This window comes from Schistocerca serialis, chromosome 8, assembly GCF_023864345.2.
Source record: "Schistocerca serialis cubense isolate TAMUIC-IGC-003099 chromosome 8, iqSchSeri2.2, whole genome shotgun sequence".
NCBI classification, from domain to species: domain Eukaryota; kingdom Metazoa; phylum Arthropoda; class Insecta; order Orthoptera; family Acrididae; genus Schistocerca; species Schistocerca serialis.
The window spans coordinates 473885782-473903561 of NC_064645.1; the positions used below are offsets into that span (position 1 = coordinate 473885782).

Consider the following 17780-nt stretch of genomic DNA (forward strand, 5'->3'; position numbering starts at 1 on the left):
CTGTGGAGGAAGGAAGCAATAGCATCAGCAAATTTGATACAAGTCCATAAGAACTCCCAGAAATTTTTTTTTTATAGACAACCCTACAATAATAGTCTCACTTACTTTGAGGTTACACCTACTACTGAATTAAAAATAGTAAGGAACTTCAAGTCATCAGATAGCATTGTTATTTATGACATTCTTGCAAATAGCTGAAGAAAGTAATTGATTTTATTGTTCATCCATTGACTAAAAGCATAAAATAAATGTATATCAGAGAGATGCTTTCGAGAGGAGCTTAAATTATCTAAGGTGGTTCCTGTGTATAAAAAGGGTGGCAAAGATAACCCTGCTAGTTTCAGACCTGCATCACTAGTTCCAGTACGGGTCAAAATAATAGAATACTTCATTTACCTTCAACTGTCCACCCATTTTGAAAAACTTGGAATATTCAATGCAGCACAATATGGATTTAAAAAAAAAAAAAAAAAGAAGAAATATGTTCTTAAAGTGTTTGAGGAGAAAGTCTCTGCTCAGTCCACTTTCTATGACCTGAGTAAAGCATTCAACCGTGCAGGACACGACATGTTTCGACAGAATCTCCATTTCTATGCCATCGGGGATAACGGCCTAAAACTTAACGTTTTGCTTCCAAAACTGTAGGCCAGTTGTTTGTAATGGGACAGAAAAGTCTACCGAGAAACAAACTAAGGTGGGAATTCCGTAGGGATCTCTACTGGATCAATTTTTGTTTTTGGTCATAATCAATAACCTGTCCAAAGCTCCAATAAGGTGCTATTTGCAGATGACACTACCTTCCTAAATTATAACAATGATTTGAATAAGCTAAACAATTCTGTTGACAATACACTTGCCTAAGATTCATATTGGTTTGGGTCAAAAGGGTTTCTCCTGAATGAGAACAAAACACAAAAAATATGGTATTTGGTCTAAAGAACAAAAGCCCTTTTAATGATCCCAATCATATAAAGTTCTTGGGGGGTATACTTAGATGACAAATTGTCCTCAGAGCAACATTAGTGTTAAATTGCCTAGAGCAATTTACTTATTAAGCTGTCTTATGAAATGTGTACCAGCAGCCTACATTAAAACATTTTATTTTGCATTTTTCAAAGTATTATGTCATATGGAATTATCCTCTGGGAAACTTTAGGCATGTTCAACGAAACATATTACTTTTGGAGAAGAAAGCAATCAGGGTCATTACATGTTATCAACATAAAGCACATTGTAAGCTCTTGTTATCTGAAATGATAATTAAATCGACACCCTAGCTGCAAACAGGTGCTTATATACATCATTAGGGACATGTAGAAAATGTGTGCCCCAACCGCGACTCGAACCCGGCATCTCCTGCTTACATGGCAGACGCTCTATCCATCTGAGCCATCGAGGGCATAGATGGTAGTGCGCCTGCCGCAGATGCTACAAGACTTTCCATGGTGTGCATTTAGGAAAACATTAAATAAATGTCCTGCTGCCAACTTCTTTATGAATTAAAAGAGGTTTTTGACTGTGACATAGAATTGTAAGCTAACAACTGACAAGCCGTACTGTTTTGTTTATTAATTTAATGTTTAAGATGTATAAAAAAAATTGTCTAACGCTGTAATGGCCTAATGACAGTAACATTATCTTATCTTACACAGCATGAAGCAATAAAATGGTTAATTCTTCTAGGTACATATACTCTTGGAACTTTTAATGATACAAGAAACCATTACAACATAATAGGCCACGCAAATAAATCTTCGACATAACTATTTATAACTAGTGTTCGCCAAGCATCAGAGGATGCTCAAATACAGCAGGCAGCGAGGCAAAAGTGTGCGCCTAGTGTAGTCATCTGACACACAGCGGATGAAGTATAACTGAACAATGAATGGAAGTGGATGAAGGGTGCTGCCACCTACAGAAAAAAGTGCAATCTAAATGCTGATGACTATTTAGAAACAATACTGTTTGAACTATCAATTGTCTAATATGTAATATGTTTTGTAAAATAGTTTTTTCAATTTTAAATGTATTGTAACTATAAACAATTGTTTAAGTGTCCATGGCTTAAATATTCAGTTATGACACCTATCGCATATGAATACGCAGCTAGGACTGTTACTGCTGCTTCTGTGAAAGAGAACAGTTTTTTCTGTATGTTCACAGGCTGTTCATTAGGTGGCAGTGTGGAACTATTTTAAATGCCTTCCGGAAGCCAAGAGACACAGAATCAACCTGGACGCTGGCATCTACTGCCTTCTGAGTCTCGTGGATGAATAAAGCAGGCTGGGTTACGCACAATTGTTTTTGGAACCCATGTTGATTCCTAAACAGGGGAGTTTTGGTCTACAGAAATGTTATAATATGCAAGCACAAAACATGTTCCAATATTTTACAACAAACCAATTTCAAAGACACAGGCTTGTACTTTCATGGTGCTGTTCAATGACCCATCTTGAAAATGGGAATGACTTGGACTTTTCTTTGCACTCACTGAGAACAATTCGCCTCTCCAACGATCTGCAGTACACAGCTGCTTGAAGAGGAGCAAATTCTTTAGTGTACTCTACGTAAAATTGTACTGGTATCTCATTGGGTGTAGTGGCCTCCCCTCTGCTGGGTAATTTCACTTGCTATTCTATCTCGTGGTCATTTATTTCGATATCTGTCACTCTGACATTAATGCGATGATTTATGTGGTGTCACCGCCAGATACCACACTTGCTAGGTGGTAGCCTTTAAATCGGCCGCGGTCCGTTAGTATACGTCGAACCCGCGTGTCGCCACTGTCAGTGATTGCAGACCGAGCGCCGCCACACGGCAGGTCTAGAGACTTCCTAGCACTCGCCCCAGTTGTACAGCCGACTTTGCTAGCGATGGTTCACTGACAAATTACACTCTCATTTGCCGAGACAATAGTTAGCATAGCCTTCAGCTACGTCATTTGCTACGACCTAGCAAGGCGCTATTATCATTTGCTATTTATCTTGTGATGCATGTACCATCAGGCCGATGTTCACCAATTATGGATTGAAGTTAAGTATTCCAGAAGCTAGACTCAATTCCTTTAACTGTTCCAGACCTCACGCCAGCCTGCGCGAGCTTAAACGCGTGCCTTTCGGCTTCCTCTCCTAGTGGCTTGGCTGTCTTGCCAAGTCACAACAATTTAAATGAGGAAATACAGTACCACCTACCTCAGTAATTGCCACTGCTCTTTAAACAATATCTGAACTCTCCAACCATCTTCAGCTTCTGAGCTGTTTTGCAATATTTTGATTCTGATTAATTTAGTTCTTGGTATTATGGAAACAAAGCAAAAAAATATATAAGGAGTCAGATTTCCTAAGATTACTCATGGAGAATTTTGTGACTGACTACATACAAAGACAATGAAAATCAAACTTGTTTATTTACAGACTGCTCAACGATTCTGTAAGTTCTAAGCTCCTGTCCCCTCCTTAAAAAGACCCCTATTGCTGTTTGTTATCATTCAATGCCATGCCCTGTCTGTGTGCAAAACCCAAAAAGACACAATAAATTCTTATAGCAAAATATTTAAAACTGTCATGATTGTACTGGAATATTACAAGACTTTTATGATGGTAGTAGACCAAGTTTCGAAACTGGCACTGAGCTTTGGGCACAGTTAATTTTAAGTATGACTGCAAAATACTAGATGTTGCAGAGATACATATAACTCTAACGTATGAATATTTAATGCTCATCAACAACAAAATGTATACTGAAATATATCCATATTTACATACGCACAAAAAAAAAAAAAAGTTGGAAGTTTTGTTAAGTCTTTCTTCTGTGAAAATTTTATGAGTTTCAAACAAATTGTCACCCTTTAACAATAGTGTGAATGAATTTTTTGCAGCTAAAGCTAAAAACAAAACTAATATAAGTGAAATTAAAAAAAAAGTCAACTGCATAAATTCTAAGCACTGCCTGGTGTGAACCCATTACCTGGGAACAATCTGGTACAGTGCAGAGTGAATTTATGTGGTGGTAGCACATATATTTCATTAAGAGAGAAGCAAAACAGAAGTCACAGTCCAAACATCAAGAAACCTATCATTCACCGTATCTATGAAAAGCTTTGTTTTCCATTCAAGTAGTAACGTTGAAGTTACACAGTGTTTCAGTAAGGAACATTTCATGAGCTGTGTCAATGTAGTGCAGACGTCCACCAAACATGAAAACTTGTCTTCAGCAGTACATGTTAGCTAAGTATGGATGCACAAGTAAATATGCTTGAAAAAATTCTGTTCTTGTTTCACTTTCTCCTTATGGTGTATTAAAACAGTAGTACACAATCTTACCGAAACAATATCAGCTATGCACTTGCTTGTGTTGCCCTTGTCATCCTTGATTGTGATGGGCCGATCTTCCTTAATCCTTTCCAAAGCAGCAGGACAATCAAGCTGAAAATGTAATGGTTATTAATACAGTTACAAATAACATACAATTACAGAAGTTTGGCTGTAGACAGAATTAAATGGGGGAGAGGGGGGAGAGCGGGAGCGGAGTGTGAGTGTGAGTGTGAGTGTGTGTGTGTGTGTTTTTGGAGAGCGGGGGGGGGGGGGGGGGGGGGGGGGGGGGGGGGGGGGGCGTAGTGAGCCTCGCCTCCTCATAACTTTCGCATGTTAACGGAAATGTTTGATTCCATATAAATTGTAGCCAGGCTTGGGTTAATTTTCAACTTAAATTATCCATCTATTTCTTCAAGTGCAGTGTAATGCTGTGTGCGAGTGATTGCCATTTCTAATTATTATCTCTGGCACAGTCTCTTATTTATGTTTCCTCATTTGTTTTTATGTTGTTCTTTTGTTTAATTTTCTAGTAATGGAGTCATGTGAGATACCGTGTGTTTTTATGTTGCAATTAAGTAAATACAACTAGTTCTGCAACATTGATGACCTCGATGTGATGTCCAACGATCACTAACGTGAAATTTGACGATCACTAATGCTCTGTATAGTGCCGCGTAGCGTTAAATACCAACATCCGTGTCAGCCACGTCGCGCATCTTCCGTGTTCCATTTCGCTGTAACTCACGATGGCGGACCCGCCACCAACTGGAGAGGTGTCTACTGGCGCAGTAGTTAATCGCATGACAGTAAAACCACCACCGTTTTGGCAACAGAATCCCGTGCTGTGGTTTGCTCGAGTAGAAAGTCAATTTGTGCTAGCGCACACAACCGCGGACGAAACGAAGTACAGTTATGTAGTTGCTGCACTTAATTAAGATATGGCCACAGAAGTTCAAGAAAATCTGGCGTACCACCGAGTACTGATTGTTCCACAACCATCAAGAAAGCTCTGATTACCTGGCTCTCATAGTCCAAGGCGAAGAAATTGGAGAAGCTACTCTGCACAGAGGAGCTAGGCGATCGCATGCCATCGCAGTTACTACGCTGACAGCGTACATTAGCGAGCAACGCGGTCAGTGATGACATTTTGCGGAATATTAGGCTATCGCGCCTGCCACCCAACTTGCAGAAAATATTGACAGTGTGTGCCGGTGATCTGGATGCACTCACGCAAACTGCGGATCACATAGCAGAGATGTACCCATCCGCATGCATCGCAACAATTTGCTCACAACCTCGGGCAGATAACACTCTCGCCGCACTACAAGCACAGGTTGCCGAGCTCACCATGCAAGCAGCTGCATTATGGACCCAGACTACCAGCCGCCGTTCTCGTCGTCACCGCTCACCAGGTAAGAGCAGCCGCTCGCTCACCTTCGTCAACAAGAATCTGTTGGTATCACCGACGGTATGGTTCCGAGGCGCACAAGCGTAAAATGCCGTGTGATGAGGGGGAAACTCAGCAGGAAGTCAATGATGACAGCCATTGTAACTGAACGTAGCACAAAGTTACAGTATTTGGTAGACAAGGGTGTTGATGTGCAGTCTATCCATCTGCCTGTCTGCCACGTCACAAATGTGATGACTACCACCTTTTCACGGCCAATGGTTCCACAATAACAACGTATGGTCGTGTCACATTAGTTTTGAACTTGGGCCTGCGGTGCAAATTTAAATGGCAATTTGCTGTAGCATATGTGACGTACCCCACACTTGGAGCAGACTTTTTATCATTTTATGGACTCCTGCCTGACATTTGTCACCGACGCCTTCTTGACACTACTACCAACCTAGCAAGCGTTGTGTGGGAGACACAGCAGTACAAGTGGTTACTGGTGATTCTCGATTTATAGAGCGCCTCCAACAGTTCCCAGAGATCACATGCCAGACTCCCACACTAGCACCTGTGCAGCACTCGACAGTGCACAATATTTTGACTACACCTGGGCCACCACTACATGCTCGACTGCACCGCTTGACATCCCAGAAACTGAAGATAGTTAAGCACGAATTCTCATACATGTTAGCACAAGGAATCTGCCGCCCATCGAGCAGGAATTGGTCATCTCCTCTACACGTGGTACCAAAGAAGAATAATGGATGGTGTCCATGTGGCGACTACAGACAGCTCAATGCCAGAACCATTCCAGATCATTATCCAGTCCCGCATATCGAAGATTTTACTTTCAATGTCCACGGTAAGCGAATCTTTTCTACATTGGACTTCGTTCATGCATTTTACCAGAAACCTGTGGCTCCTGACGATGTTGCTAAGGCCGGTATTACACTATCAAATTTCTTTGTCCAATATCTTTGTCAAAGATATTTGATAGTGTAATAGCGACTTTGTCAAATGTCGTCCAATATTTGATCAAATCTAGGGCCTCGCTGTATATTTGATCAAAGAAACCGCTTGTTTTCTGTTCACTGCAATGTGACATGTTACCACACCACATGGAGCGCTAGCATCGCTGAAGCGTTCTGTCGTCCGTAGTGTTTTTATAACCATTGCCGGTAAATACAATTGGTGTGTGCCGACAACTACAAAATTAATAGAGCTGTCTGAAGCTGATGAGGCGCTTTACAACGTGAGGCACCCTGAATACAAAAATAGATTAAGAAGATTGGACACCGGACCCGACCTAGCATAACATAACATAACATAACCCTCTCCAGTAGCAAGGAATCGGAGTGTTACAGTGAGCCTGTCTTCTGAAGATATAGCAGTTCTTAAGTGAATATTGTGCTTTGTGATATGAGGATACACTTCATTGAGCACATACAGAAATGTATGCTCATCCATTCTTAAGTAATTGATGTAAGACTTGACGTCTTCCACTGTAAGCTCACGTAACAAGTTTTGTTGAATGCTTTTATCATGTCGTCGTTAAACCCACGGCTTCATCCAGATTAGATTAGTTTTTCGTTCCATAGATCCGTGCTGAGGAGATCCTCGTGGATGTGGAACATGTCGATTTTTTTTAAGCTGAAATAACAATACTGATAGTACGAATAAATACAATACACCATTTGTATCTATTAAAAATTTCGCCAATGGAGTAGAAGGAGTTGGCCAGTAGTAAGTTTTTCAGGCTCCTTTAAAACTGATCTTTATTTCTAAATAAATTTTTTATGTTTCCTGGCAAATTATTGAAGATGAGTGTTCCTGAGTAGTGGACCCCTTTTTGAACTATAGTAAGTGCTTTTAAGTCCTTGTGCAGATCATTTTTGTTCCTGGTATTGAATGTATGAACTGAGTTGTTTGTTGGAAAAAGAGATATATTATTTACGACAAATTTCATTAAGAAGTAAATATACTGAGAGGCAGTAGTTAGTATATCCAGTTCTTTGAAGATGTTTCTGTAAGAAGTCCGTGAATTTACTCCACAAATAATACATATTACACACTTTTGGACTCTGAAAACTTTTGTTTGACTTCAAGATTTACCCCAAAATATTATCCCATATGACATTATGGAATGAAAGTAGGCAAAGTATGCAAGCTTTTTCATTTTTATGTTGCCTATGTCTGCTAACACTCGAATTGCAAATACAGATTTGTTAAGGCCTTTCTGCAGTTCTGTGGTGTGCTCCTCCCAACTGAATTTATTATCCAGTTGTAATCCCAGGACTTTTAAGACTGTCAACCTCGTATGTATGGTTCCATTTTTCCCCCACTTCTTTTCCGCATGTGCACACAATGCAATTGGGGTACGTAGAACTGCTGCGGTTAATGACAAGTTGTCAGTCATCTTGAACTTTGACGAAAAATTTGATGACAGTGTAATACCCCTTCTAGCGCTACGTCAAAGATCTTTGTCAAATATATTGGACGGAATATTGCATCACATCTTTGATCAAATCTTTGACAAAGAAATTTGATAGTGTAATACCGGCGTAAGACTGCCATCTGCATACTGTTCAGAATCTTTGAATTTACCCAAATGCCTTTTAGACTTTGTAATGCTGCCCAAACATTTCGATGGTTCATGGATGAAGTGACACGTGACTTAGACTTCTGTTATGTGTATATTGATGACGTTTTGGTCATGTCAAATTCAGAGGCAGAACACCTATCGCGCTTACAACAGATGTTCACTTGTTTACGTGCGCATGGCCTGCTCATCAACCCGCTGAAGAGCATTTTTGGAGCAGCTGAAGTACAGTTCCTAGGCTACACTACAACGCACAAGGCATACGGCCACCACAGGAGAAAGTAGACGCTATACTGAATTTTCCCCAGCCTACAACGGTTAAAGAATTACGTAGATTTCTTGGCATAACCAATTTTTACCAGTGATTTGTTCGCATTCATGCCTTCCTAGCTGCACTACTGAATAAGTTCTTGCAAGGTTCAGCAAAGCCGAAAGACAAACTCCAGTAGGACAGTGAAGCCGAGTTGTCATTTAACAAGCTGAAGACTGCCATCGCAGAAGCTACATTGTTAGCACACCCAGTTCCGCAGGTGCCTCTCGCCCTGATGGTCAATGCATCTGCAACTGCAATCGGTGCTGCACTGCAACAGCAAATAGTCGGGCACTGGCAGTCCCTAGCCTTTTTCAGTAAAAAGGTATTGCCATCTCAACAGAATTGGTCCACATATGATCACTAACTGTATGCTGCATATGCTGCTATTCAGAAATTTCGTCACATGTTGGAAGGACAGCATTTCACTCTCATCACAGACCATAAGCCACTAACATATGCTTTCCGCCAGTGTCCTGAGAAGGCACCACGTCAGCTGCGACACCTTGACTATATCGGACAGTACACCACCAATATTGTTCACATTGAAGGAGAACTAAATGTGCCAGCTGATGCACTCTCCAAGATTGAAGCAATCACTGAAGCAGTTGATTTTGAAGGTCTCGCCGTAGCGCAACAATCTGATAGTTGGATTTGTTGGCACAACCGTCGGGCCTACAATTCTGCTGTATTACACTGCACTGTCAACTGTACTGCTGTATTGTGGTGTCGCCACCGAAAAACCGAGAACTTTTGTGACTATTGACTTTTGCCAACAGGCAATCCCCTCTTTGCACAACTTGTCGCACCCTGGAATACAAACCACTATGAACATGGTGAAGCAAGCTTTTGTCTGGCCTCACACGGACAAAGATTGCAAGTAATACGTGTGACAATGCGTGGCCTGTCAACGGAATAAAGTTAGCCAGCACGTTAGGCCACCTCTTGGCACATTTCTTCATCCAAATCACAGATTTGATCATGTCTACCTGGACCTAGTAGGACCTCTCCCACCATCAGAAGGATACACCTACTGCCTTACAGCCATTGATCATTTTACACGCTGGCTCAAAGAGTTCCCGATCGCCGACATCACCGACGAAACTGTCGCAACTGCATTCTTCAGGGGATGGATCGCCCGTTTCAGAGTGCCGTTACGAATCACAACAGACCAAGGAAGACAGTTTGAGTCAGATTTATTCAAAGCACTCTCTATCCTACTGGGTACAAGGTGCATTATAACTACAGCTTACCACCTGTCAGCAAATGGTTTAACTGAACGCATGCACCGCCAACTGAAAGTGTTGTTTCGTTGTCACAACTCACAGCGGTGGACAGAGGCTTTGTCCAGTGTCCTCCTGGGTCTCCGTCCATCGCTGAAAGAAGACCTGAATGACACAGCTGCAGAACTTGTTTGTGGCCAGCCGATACGAATTCCCGGCGAGTTCTTTGCTTAAGTGCCAGACAACAGCATTGACATTTCAGAATTTGTACAAAAGCTGTGTACACAAATTTGGCAACTATGCCCCGTTCCTCCAAGGGATCAGCAGACCCATCGCCCATTTGTGATTGATGGGCTACAGGAATGCCAAATGGCTTCTTACAGCATGACGCAGTACGCAAGCCACTGCAGCCACCCTACGATGGACCCTGTCATGTCATCAGTACAGAGGACAAGACAGTCAATGTCGATGTGATGGGTACACCAACCACCGTCTCTGTCGACAGGCTCAAACCAGCTTTCCGCACTCCCTACACTGGTACGGACGCACCTACACACACTAAGGACATGACCGAAGCACCAGCCACTCCAATGCCTCAACGGACGTCTAAGGCTACCTCTAATGCACCGTCAGCAACCTGTGCATGACTCGTTGTAACCCGGTCCGGACAACATATCCGTTTCAACAGAAAGTACCGTTGGCACTAAGGGGGGAGTGGTGAAGTGCAGTGTAATGCTGTGTACAAGTGATTGCCATTTGTAATTATTATCTCTGGCGTAGTCTCTGACTTATGTTTCCTAATTTGTTTTTATGCTGTTCTGTTGTTTAATTTTCTAGTAAAGGAGTCATATATGTTACATTGTGTGTTTATGTTGGAATTAAGTAAATACAAATAGTCCCGCAACATTCTCATCTGAACATATTTCTGAACATATCTGACTGCTGAGAAACTATTTTTCTATTAATATATTTTTATTATTTATACTGATCTATTTTGTACATTGAACTTGTACCATGAAAATCAGTAGTCACAATTATTAACTTAAAAGATGTGAAAACATGTTTACATTAGAGACAATATTTTTGGTCTTCAATTTTTATGAAAGCAAAATTTTTCTTCATTTATAACTTCTATAATTTTACTATTGATAATGAAATCGATTTTATAAAATGACCAGAAGCTTCTATTTTTCACACTGCTGGAAATTGCAACTTTTGTTATTGAGCTTATAAATCTTCACTTAAATAATTATTTTCAGAAAACTATATATCAACTGAAACTGATAAACAGTTCCAATTACAAAAGTCATGTTAATTAGGACTATTTGCTATTTTAGAAAGTACTGGAAGATGGATTTGTAATATATAATGTATTTTTGGATCCAAGTGTGCCAGAGTTGCTTCAGACACGATAGAGTAGAGTGGGTTTAGTATCTGTTGAGCTTGGTGTATGTTGTAGTCTGATCAACTATGTTCTTTGTATGACTCAAGAAAGCTGCACGAAGTATTTTTGAAAAGTGTCAAATATGTGATGGTAGATTTTTCAAGAACACTCAAACAAAAGAAGAAAATAGTTAAAAGCAACAAAATGTTCCAGCAACTCGTCATTTAAATAAACCCAGGACAATTCTTTTCAATAGTTTATAAAGCAGCCCTGACACTGAGACCAGCTCTGCAAGATATGCACTATTTATCCACAAATATGATGCGAGTTGCTTTACACATTTATTTTAACATTGTCCAAATTATGACATAATTTGAACAATTTAATAACAAACATTTGAATTTCAAACAATAGAAAATCCAGAATGGAATGTAACAATATTATGAGAAGGAAAGTTGCTACTCCCCATATAGAGGAGATGCTGAGTCGCAAATAGGCACAAGAAAAAGATTTTCACAATTATAGCTTTCAGCTGTTAAGGCCTTCGTCAACAACACTTTGTCTGTTGTTGACAAAGGCCTTAACAGCCGAAAGCTATAACTGTGAGATTCTTTTTGTTGTGCCTATCTGCACCTCAGCATCTCCGCCATATGATGAGTAGCAACTTTCTTTCTCAAAACATTTGAATTTTGGAGACAGAAGGACTTACAAATGGTTGTCAGACTTTGGTGTACAATGTACAGGAAACTATTGATCTGACAGCTTCTGTTATAGAATAGGGACAAGTTCGCTATTACTCACAAATTCACTGGGCCCCATAAATTTATTCCTAAAATGTAATTACACAAAAAAACAGGACCACAAATCCAATGCTGGCAATTACAAGTTTCACTCAAAACTAGTATGCATGGAACATTAAGATATTCAGCTTCCTGGAACTCTGAATATGATAAGGAAAAATGTGTAGGAGGAAAGTGGATCACAGATTGTATACAATTCATGCTTTTACTCCCTTCATAAAGATCCTACAATAAGACTATAAGAAGCAGAAAAGGACTACAGATTTTGTCTTTAGAACAGGAAGAAGTTAGCAAACAAAAGCAAGAAGTTTACTCAAGAACTATAGTAACAGGAAAAACGAAAAATAAATTGGAATTTTAAGTTACAGAAGAGGAATGCTGTAATATGAGCAAGAAAGGTATCATATGAGGAGCACTGGTCAAAATATATAAAAAGAAGAAGAAGAAGAAAAAGAAGAAGAAGACAGATATTGTATAACCAGACATTGTTAGGAAAAACAAAACAAGAACATAATACATTTGTTACTAATAGGGAACGAATTAGAACAATAATAGAAACTGAATATTCTCCTGCTGGGTGAAGTGTACAGAGACTATGTTAGTAACTTTAATACTAGACAAGCTGAGATATCATAGCATGAAATGAGATTCAGAAATGAAAGATCAACCACGGTGGTTGTTGTTATAAAAAATAATCAAAGAACAGTGTAACAAAAGAACTATTTATCATTTACCAGCTACAGGAAAGCATTGTAATAATGCAAACAGTCAAAAGCTTGGACAACTGCTAAAAGACTTCAGCCAGCAAATAACTGAATGAATAAGAATGATTTCAACAAAGTACAATCTTTAACCACAAATTTCAACAAATAAAAGAAACTGGACATTTCACTTAGGATTTTTCAAAAGTAAGAATCTACTAACATTTACATCAATATACGTTTGTAAAAGTGTTCAGCCAATTTTAAAATACAAGCAGTGTACTAGTCTAAATAGAGATGTGTACATTTACAATACTGGGGAAGACTATGATTATCATCCGGAAAGACATAACGCAAAAAGTGCAGGCAACAACGCCTATTACAAGGGGATCAAATTTTATAAATGAACTGCCAAAAAATTTAAAAGACTCAAGTGAAAGCTGCTTTGAAATGGCCTTGAAGGAGTAGATTACTTTCATTTGTAAAGATAGTATTTATATGTACTAGTTATCAAGCTATATAATTTTTTATCTTTATCGTTTGTAATTGTTTGCAGAACATTATGACAGGAAGTGCAAAATATGTGCACAAATCCTTGTATTTGTTAACAGACACTAAATAAACAAATAAATAATATCTTATTTTCCACAAATGACTGTTTCTGATTCACACAATCTTTCCGGAACTTACTTTAAAAATTTATCTTTCATTTCTTTTCAAATATCTATCGATATTGATTCAAAAGTCTATTGATATTGATCCGAATATCACACATGACCTTAAGTTATTTTATTGCTTTAATTGGCTAAGTTGCAATGTTAGAGACTTGGGTTGGCCTATGCAAGGTTTATTAGCAAACCCATAACACAAACTAGATTTCTACAGTCAATCAATAACTAAAATATCCTTAGGAACAGAAAAAAGCTGATAAACTGAAATAAGCACTCACACGATATTTCCGTACAAATGATTCAATTGTAGGAAACTCATCCCCTTGCACTTGCTTAAAAGCTGCTTTATACTGAACAAGCAACTTTGAACAAGCTGCTGTGTATTCTTTTGGTGTTACACAGTCACGTATATAGGCTTTTTCCAGATGTTGCAAAGTATTTACCACAGCATACAAGTCAGCCATATTATCATACCTGCAAAAATATTTATTACAACAATATAAAACTAATACGGGAAAGAAGAAAATAATATAATATTGTTGAATCATATAACCTCATATTTCATCAACAGATATATAGAGCCATTAATCTCTATTTTGATTAGCTACAAAAGTTTTCCCTGTATCATGAAAAATGTATACAACATGAGAGGAACAAGCTACATATAAAATACATTGCTGGTTTAAGCAACGAGAATCTCTCACAGTGATCCAGTGAAAAGAACTAAGTTTTGAATGTGCTTGATTAGACAAATCAGTAGATCCGGATGAAATATAACACATTTTAAAATTTTAAAGGCTCAGAAACGTGATTTTTTATTTCAACCTAACTTAGTGCATTCTTTGGGAGGGTGGGCTGAAAGTACTGCCCCCAAATTTTTTATGTGAAAATTCTTACAGCTTTTTAAACAACACAAATGTTGTTAACATTCTTCATCTTTATTCTTCATTTCAACATACTTGCAGCCCTCTGCCACAACAGGATTCTGAATTCTTGCGTGTAAAATAATGGTGTGTAAGGCAATGATTTCCATGTACAAGAAACAACATGCTGTAATTGAGTTACAAATTTGAGCCCCCTCTTCAGCAAGAAAAGGCCAGATCATACACAAACACTGCGATGTCTGCAACAATCCAATGATTTCGGTCCACTGTTATCATTCATTCTCCATACAGTCCTGACTTGGCCCCAGTGCTTTTTTTCTGAAAAAAAGTTTGAGGGTACTCCGACATTTGATATAATGCAGCGAAAATTACTTATTACTGAAGCATAGGATACCACCCATCTGCTTTTAGCTACGACGACATCAACATGTCGAACTACAAAAAAACAGTATCGGACTCTTCAGTTGACTCCAGCTCAAATGAAGCAGGCGATACTGAGAAACACCCAAACATTCAAGAGAATATGGTATCTAACACTTCAGTTTACATCACCTCAAATGAAGCATGCAATTCCCATCAACTCCTGGGGGGAAAAAAAATGGTATCGTACACTTCAATTGACCTATAATACACCTCAGATGAAACAGGTGAGTCCAATCAACTTTCCAGTCAATGACATCACTTTTCCCACCAAAAACTGTATTGGTATCGTTCATATTGCCATTACCAACATGAAAAAATGAAATAAAAACTTTACGTCCCTGAAATACATCTTAGGCACTCTTCCAAGTTCTCAACATCGTAAAAAAATTACTTTGTCGACGAAAAAGTTTAGGGGTACGCATCCCCCAGCATTCCCCCAGAAAAACACCACTGCTTGGCCCCTTCCGATTTTTATCTCTTTCCAAAACTTAAAGAACACAGTCGAGAACTTCACTTTGATAGTGATGAAACAGTGCAAGCAGATATGAGATTGTACCTCCATCAACACACTTAAACATTCTATGTGACAATATCAACAAACCAGTCTCTCGTTGGGAGAAATGTGTTCATTGCCAGGGTGACTATGTGGAGAAATAAATATGTAGACATGAAGAATAAAGATGTAGAATGTTAATAACATTTGTTTTATTTAAAAAGCTTTGAGAGTTTTCACATAAAAAATTGGAGGGATTACTTTTTAGCATCTCCTCACGCAAGCCCATTGCATTTTAGTGGCAGAAGTAAATAACCAAGGTGTAGGTATTATGACAGCTTTGTGCTCTCAAGGTAACTAGTTTAAAATAACTGTCTTTAGGCGAGTTTCATGAACAACACAGGTGAAACTAATGTCATTATATGCTATTTTTTCAAAAGCTGACATTTTGAGAACCATGGTTGTAATACTACAAAAGTTTACAACTGAAACAGCGACCAGCCAAAGAAATGGTTGAGCAATATTTATTTGGATCAAACCATGACCAGTATTGGATTTCTTACAAATCCACCTTCAGATGGTTGTTACATGTTTCATTGTTTCCTCGCTGGGGCCTTGTAAAGTTTTTTTTTTTGGTAAAGTTCATCAGAGATTTAGTTCTTGACAGCACTTGCATAGTTTACATCTGCAAATGTGTTGATTTTAAAAATTCACAACAGAAACACAGGGCGACTTCGTCACACAGAATCATACAGCACATAATTTTTCAACACATTTCACACTGTAATAACTTTAAACCTTATGAATACTTTGACAGAGGTCATAAGAATTAAATCTCTGGTAAACTTTACCAAATAGTGAACAAAAAACTTTCTGCCCATCACAGCGTAGCAAATCAATAATGATATACAACATGGCCTCAGCAGGAAAACAATGAAGTGTGTCACATGCACTTGAAGATAGATTTGTAAGAAATTGGAAACCATGGTTTGATCCAAATAAACCCTGTTAAACCATACTTGTGGCTGGTTGCTGTTTCAATTATAAACTTTAAATATCACTAACCACAGCCATAAAAAATTAGCTATACAGGTGTTAAGTATTTAAGTGCACTGCTGAGTACTGGAGATACATAATAACGAAACAAATAATGATTCATAATGAGTCAGTATATATTTTAAGTTAATTCTGGTATGTGCCACTAAAGAATTGTAACAATAATAAGCAAAGTATCTTTTTAAGCATTGTATAACAATCCTGTAACTAACTGATGTGTCTTAAGCGTATATATTGCTGCATTTAACGTACAGTAACAGATTTGGTAAAGTACTTAATTTAAACTAAGTTATGGCAGTGGAAGTTGATATGTTAATCTCTCTGTTATGCATGCTTCTGATACATGAACTAACAAACACTGTTTACAACCCATTCAGCTGCTCCACATGTAACCATAGAAAAATGTCCAAGATTTTTCAAATAGTGCCTCAGATCGTGATTACAAATATATAGGACTAGTTGTCCTATCCACAGACGTTATGCAACAGAACTGCCAAATGAAGATGATTTGGGAAATTGAGATGTTACTGCAAGGTCAAGCACATGGGGAAAACTTGCTCTAATTTCTGCAACAACTCAACTGCTTTCTCAGATACAATTTTGTCATGGATTGGAAGAAAACTGATACCACTTCTGGAAATTCTAATGAAGACTAGATAATTTAGAGGTAATCTGTCGACAAGAAGAAAAAATGCACACAGACCTCCACCTAATGTCAGGAGTTGGCTATGAACCACTATTGTGTGCACCATCCTGGAGTATAAGCCATGGCACCTGCAACTAAAGAGTTTACCTGCCAAGATAAAACACTATCATAAAACTTCCTTAAAGAATGATTACTTGGAGATTCAAATAATATGTGCTCTTCAATCATAAGGAAAAACAAGAAGGAGGAATATACACGGTCATCCACCAGCAAAATTGCCATGACTCTAGACAACTATAACAAGACTATTCCACCCAATTTGGAAAATAAAACATATTCCACAATCCTTTAAAGACCCGTTATGGCTACTAAAATGTGGCATTTGCGTTATTGGTGACAGGTATAGAAGTTGGGTACATTCCAATCTATAAAAGATTAATTGTCATAGGATACTTGCACTTTGAGGAGTAGTAGTAGTAGTAGTAGTAGGAGGAGGAGGAGGAGGAGGAGGAAACTAGTTTACCTGTTGCTGCAAGACAATGCTTCTACTTGAGGAATAACTTAAAAATATACCGTCAACGCCCAACAACAACTTCAATGCATTTCAAACTCAACATCTGGATTTTAAACAACAAGCATCTAATTCTCGCTGTGAGAGTACAGTCAGCTCCTCTAATTTTCAAATTAATTCTTAGTTAAAAGCTGAACAGATATGAATTTCCAGAGTATTAGTCTGCTTCCAGGAAATACCTGAAAGATTATCACCAGAGAAGCCATCAAATGTTACCAACCATATTGAAACAGGACAAAGATGCCCAAGTAACAGCAAAAGTTTAAAACAAGTCTTATAACAGAAGTGTAAAAACCTACATCCGTGAGGC

At 38.6% G+C, this 17780-nt stretch overlaps 1 protein-coding gene across 1 annotated transcript in view; it reads right to left on the minus strand.

The window, feature by feature from the left end:
• LOC126416426 (vacuolar protein sorting-associated protein 28 homolog) overlaps positions 1 to 17780 on the minus strand; it is a 73207-nt gene that overhangs the window by 24378 nt on the left and 31049 nt on the right. Inside the window, exons 3-4 of the mRNA XM_050084147.1 lie at positions 13676 to 13871; positions 4323 to 4424 (exon numbers count right to left, since the gene is read on the minus strand). Of these exons, the coding sequence (XP_049940104.1) occupies positions 4323 to 4424; positions 13676 to 13871 (298 nt within the window). The remainder of the gene's footprint in view (positions 1 to 4322; positions 4425 to 13675; positions 13872 to 17780) is intronic.